The sequence below is a fragment of the Pristis pectinata genome, chromosome 28 (genome assembly GCF_009764475.1).
Source record: "Pristis pectinata isolate sPriPec2 chromosome 28, sPriPec2.1.pri, whole genome shotgun sequence".
NCBI lineage: Eukaryota > Metazoa > Chordata > Chondrichthyes > Rhinopristiformes > Pristidae > Pristis > Pristis pectinata.
The window spans coordinates 2,026,958-2,032,921 of record NC_067432.1 but is presented as its reverse complement, the minus strand read 5'-3'; the positions used below and the strand labels follow the sequence as shown (position 1 = coordinate 2,032,921).

The 5,964-nt window shown below is 37.2% G+C and overlaps 1 protein-coding gene across 1 annotated transcript in view; it reads right to left on the bottom strand.

Moving 5' to 3' along the window:
- Positions 1-5,964, bottom strand: part of dis3l (DIS3 like exosome 3'-5' exoribonuclease) — a 48,671-nt gene that overhangs the window by 1,229 nt on the left and 41,478 nt on the right. Inside the window, 7 exon segments of the mRNA XM_052040594.1 lie at positions 3-258; positions 929-984; positions 987-1,102; positions 2,740-2,762; positions 2,764-2,799; positions 2,801-2,887; positions 4,079-4,257. Coding sequence (XP_051896554.1) covers positions 3-258; positions 929-984; positions 987-1,102; positions 2,740-2,762; positions 2,764-2,799; positions 2,801-2,887; positions 4,079-4,257 — 753 coding nt within the window.

Genomic DNA, 5,964 nt, shown 5'->3' with positions numbered 1-5,964 from the left:
CAACAAGGAGTAGAGGCTGTTCCCCTGGGTTTGACAATATTTCCTATCTTCATCTTTGATCAAAATACTTTTTGCATGCTCTTGGGCAAGTTGAGCCTCTTCAGCAGATCTGATGACATCCTGAACCAAGTCTGTCTTTGAAGTGTGAGAAGTTTCATGTGTGGTTTCTGCACCAGAGGGATTACGAGGTCGGTTGCTGATAATGTCCAGTTTGATGCTGTCGGGATGTGACCGGGATGAAAGTGCAGAGATTCTTACCTGTTTGAGAACAAAAAAAAGGTTTACAAAAATTACAGTTCATAAGTCAATTATTTGAAGAATCATGCTAATCAAAAATTGTAAAGACTATGTTATTGAGTTAAGAAATTCCTCAATTAAAGCTACAGCAAAGATGATGAGCAAATAGGCACTGAGGCACATAGCGTACCTGAATGTTTGAACACAACAAAATCAACTGACCCATGGGTCCTTTCAATAGGAAATAAAGATAGGTCATGTTAGACCCACTAAACTACAAAATACTTAATACTGAGATGGATAGAAGATTGCATTTGTTGGAAGGTGAGCTGAGGTAAAAGGAAAGAGCTTGGAATTGGAAAGCTTGGGGAAAGTACCTTGAAAGGCTGCATTTTTTGTAGGTTCTAAGGAATAAGAATAGGAGTAGGCGAGTCAGCTCTTCAAGCCTGCTCTGCCCATCAGTAAAGGTCATAGTTTATCTAACTTGTTTCACATTCACTTTCCCACCCTCTCCCCGTAACCCTTGATTCCTTACTGATTAAAATTAAAAACTAAAGTGACAGGCAATGTGTTCTGCAAAGTGGTCACTCAATTCACCCTTTTTTGTGTATTTAAATTATTTTTTCATATTTTCAACATTTGCTTTTATTTTTGGAACTTCCAAGAGCAAATGCATAATTTGTATACTTACTGTGATGTGTTCAAAGAGAGAGAAGGTAATGGATCTGCCATCAGCTGTAGTGGAGATAATTTGTCTTTAAGGCGTCTGAGGGAGCCAGGTTTCCATTCACATGATCCATCAGGCTGTGCTGTGATCACAAGTCCCTCCTTATTCTTCAGGAATGCTGGTGCTTTTATCCCGTACCTAGTTTATCAACAGCTCAATTTTATTTTTCTATTAAATTACTTGCATAGGTAGATTTAGTGTAAAATAAGATATATCTACAAAAATGGTACAAAATAATGTGCTAAAGGGAAAAAAATTACTGGCAGCTTGCAAATGATTTAAAAATAACTCTTTTGGGGCGTGCAGATCTGTGTGGATCACAGTTATGACGAGTGCACAGAAGGAAAACGCTAACGTTACTCTTGTCCATTAGCTAAATTACTGACACTGAATCATCCTCTAACACTGAAGGTCATCCAATTCCATATGCCAAGTAATGCTCTCAGTTTCACCACTAGTTAAAAGAAATGTGCATTTATATAATGCCTATAATTACCAAAGCAGTTAGTAAAATACTTGTTGTTACTGGTATCAGAAAATAATGCAGCTATTTTATAATAGATCTAGCTCTAAAATGGCACTGAGAAATGACCTGAATCTAATTAAGTGCTACTGGTTCAGAAATAGATTTGGCCAAGGCAATAACAGAACTCCCCTTTGAAATGTCATGGCATCTTTTCTATCCACCAGAGAAAGCACGTGAGGCTTTGACAATGTCTCCTCTGAAAATTAGCACCTCAACAACAAAGCACCCTTGGTACTGTGCTGGCCTAGATTTTTGCTCATTCCTATAGTAGGACTTGAACCTACAACCCTTTAGTCTGGGCAAGTGTTTTAACACCCTATTTCTTCCTCTACCTCACGTTACTCTATTTTTATCAGACCAAAATCAAAAACATCTACTCAAACTCTTTCCAACATGGGACAATCAAAGCACAATAGTGTGGGCACTGGAAACCTGAAACAAGGTCTGCATTTATTGAGAGAGAAAAAACGGTCACCATTTCAGGTGGATGACCTACGGGTGTAATTCAAGCTTCAAAGTTGTGGTTTCAACCTTGGTTGCAGGATTTGACTGACGTGGATTTTGTTTGGTACTAAGTGAGCATATTGAGCATACTTTGTCTCTCAGTTGATGAAAACAAAGAAAAATTCTTTCAAAACAAAAATCAAGAAACTGGTTGCTGCATTTGCCTATAAAACAGAGACAAAGCTCAATGACATTAAGTAGCTGTAAAGCACTATGGAATATACTGAAAATGTGAAAATTACTAAATAAAGCCTTGTGATTCTTACATGCCCCTTTTAGCCATAAACATTTCTTGGAATCTACTGTATTTTTGTATTTCCTAATACTACAAGACTGGGCAAAGAAACCAGCCCCAGGTTTACAGAGACAAAAACAGAAAGTGCTGCAAAAACTGAGCAAGCCAGGCAGCATCGCGGAAAGAGAAACAGCCAACGTTTTGACTCTGCAGTTCTGAGTCTGAGTTCTGACGAAGGATCGGAGACCCGAAACATCAGCCATTTCTCTTTCCACAGATGCTGTCTGACTTGCTCAGCTTTTTGTTTTAGCATTTTCTGTTTTTGTTCCAGATTTCCAGCATCTGCTGTTTTTTAATTGTTCACAGGCTTACTGAAATTGTACTGTCCACATTCCAACTTTGTCTATGCATTCTAAGCACTTGGATTTACAAATAGTTAAGAAATATCAGAATTATTGTAATATACCAAATTTTTAAATTAAAAAGATAATTGGATATTCAGCAACTTACTTTGGTACAAATACCAGTACACCCATTTGTTCGTATTGAGTATATGATACCATCTGCTATGGCAACGTTCATCAGAAATGGGATCTTTATCCTTAAAGTACATGCACTGAAATAACTCTACAGATTGTTTCTGCACACGCTGAGCAGCCTAAGAATAATGGGAAGAGAATCAATTTAATTAGGCCACAGCATGCAATTCTACAATCTGAAATTGTACAACATTGATTTTTCAGACTTTGTGCAAGACAGCTTTCTGTGAACTGCCTCTGAAGCCAAATAATCACTGACAGGCTCACAGTAAAGAATGGCTTCCACATAAAGTACTGTCAATGCTTATGAACATGTACTCCAGCTTCAGTCACAGTTTAATTAAAAACATGATTTGGCTTAATTTCAAAAGCAATATTATACAAAATACCATGCACTATTGAAGAATCACAGTTATTACTTGATAACCCAAGTTGTTTTACATGGTTAATCACAGGCCGTTTTTTTTCCAGCAAGGATAAAGTATTTATGGTGCTCAAACTGATGAGTTTCAAACACCTACTTCCACATGTAAGCTACATTTTTCTCCATTCTCCTTCCTATTTAAAGAACTAAGCAGGCAATCTGTTTCAGGTCTTGAACAGATTGCTGGGTAGTGAGGGGTGAAGATTTAGTCCTTTTTCAATCTTTCTTCTCTTAAGTAATTCTCTGATTTCTGCTCAGTACCTTCCCTGGAGGTTCTAGTGAGAGTAAGAACTTGCTGGGCAGCCCAACAACATCAACCATGGTGTTGTATGTGCAATAGCTGGAAACGTATTGAAGAGGTATAATTTTCTCTAACAAAGCTTGATATCCACATTTACTATTGAAACTTATGTTCTGCTCTTCCAAGCAAGATGGAAGGTTTTTTTTACTAAAGCTGTTCTCAGATTAGTTTAATTTGTTGGTATGTAGCTTCCATTCCGGCTCGGAGTGAGTCTCTCCTGGTGATACCTTGATTTCCTTCACTAGCTGTTGACATGAGTAAAACTTCCAAATTTGAATGAAATTCTAGGCAACTTTTGTCCAATGGATCCACTGTCTAGCTGTCTAAGCTAGCTTCAGATATAGATGACAGGGGAGAGGACTGTCATAATGTACTGCATTTCATTTTCTAACTCACTTTCTGAAGAGCTGTCAGTAAAAGGCTTCCCCCTCCCCCCCAAGGTTTGCCAGCACAAAATGACATTGATAGAATCTGACATTTTATTGGCTATTCTCTTTTTCCAATGTGAATCCAATGATACTTGTACAATTACTTGATAATTTAAAATAAAGAGTAAAAAGCTTACTGAACTATATCTCTACTCACCCTATTTTTGTTGTTGATATGGTGACACAATTCTTCCAAATACTTCTGGCTGAGCAATGGATCTTCAGGTTCCAATTTCTTACCTTTCATTAAAGCTGCCATCAACAGTCTATGCACCACTAGGTCTGCATATCTTCTGATTGGCGAAGTGAAATGAGTATATTTGTCCAAAGCAAGGCCTGTGATTTAAAGAAAAAAAAATGCAGTAGTGAGATCTAAATATCTCCTGGGATGTGTAAATAATCCAGTCTCAGGATTTTGCCAGTTCTGTTTTGTGATGGAGATATACCTCAGCAACTCTGGGGAGTAAAAGTTCTTGATGTTATGCTAATCTCTGTGGGAAAACACCTTGCACTTATTTGGCAATGTTGAGATTGAAGTCTTAATTGAAAAATCACAGGAATAACCAGTTTATTAGATCTTACTACTTTTACAAAACTGTAATCTAAACCTGCATTAGCTGCAGGACCAAGCATCCCCACTGAAGATTTTGTTTTAAATTAACAAGTTTTCCTGTACTCTACTGAACAAATAATGTAGCTAATGTGTTAAGTTTCTGAGAGAATGTGTTTAGACTGAGAGAAATGTGTCAAAGGCCACCTTTTCAACTTCTAGGCCAAAGTTCAATCTGGTCAAGGCTAAAAGTTAATTATTTCGTTGGTGAGGACCCTTTACAAAATAAATTCAGGGAATAAAGCCTGTTCCCTGTTTCTATACAGTTCAAAACAGATGTTGTCCATAATTTGACACAACTAGCAAATGGTGCATGACCTGGAAAACATTGCATTGATTTAAGATATCCAACCTGTTGGCTCCTGAAGCTTTGGCAATAACATCATCTGAGCCCAGGCTAAAGCCTATGTGCATTATTGTTCTTATTTTACATATGTGAGGTCTGGAGGGATTTCATCCTGCTACTGACTCACCAAATAAACTTGGAATCTCCTACCACCATTATGCAGTTCAACAGAAAGATTCAAAAAATCTAGTCTCCAGCTACAAGCAAGAAATATGTCTGCAAATTACTTCACAAATGAGAATATAGTAACACAGTAACCAGTTTTAATGAAAAACCAAGAAATACATATAGCAAGGGAATGTAAAGAGAACGTATTTAAAGACAGTAACATGAATGTATCTTAACACATACTAAGGCCAGTATGTAACATGGGAGTCACTCTGCTTCCCTGCAGTTTCAGCGAAACCTAAACTTGACATAAAAATGTATTTCTCTCAAGAGGTAGTGTATAATTGAGATAAAGATGGAAAACTCCCAGATATTAGGAATTATATAACTCCTTTCACAAGCTCTGGACTTATAAGTACTTCACAGTAAATGAGTGTGTCTGCTGTTGCAATGTACAAAACATATGGACTATTTTTTTAAAAAGTTATTGCTCTTCTGAAAGCATTGGCTGTCTACTAGGGACAATCTATGGGCACTACTGATCTAATGCCTCACTCAACTGTCCATTTTTTATGATTAAGCCACACCCAAATGCACCATACAGGATATTATAGAAAAGTTCTGCACCAGTTTTCTTTTCAAGAGAGGTCACTAAGCTACCTCAAGGGCACAGCCTTGACCATAAGAGAACTCTTTATCTCAGGGGCACAGGTGCTAACAGTGACACCCCCTCCTTGCTCATATTACTCTGGCGGATCAGTTAATTCAACACATAACAAATCCAAGATTTTCTTAATCTCTAATTCTGTTTACTCTTAAGAATTTATAAATAGAAAAATAGAATATCATCTTGAAATAGCCTGATTTAAATAACTGTTGATAATCTTCTGACAGAACTTAGAAAAATCACTTATGGAACATCATTCCAGATGTCTCGTATTTCCTTACAGCATAGAAACCATTTGGCCCCCTGAGTTGA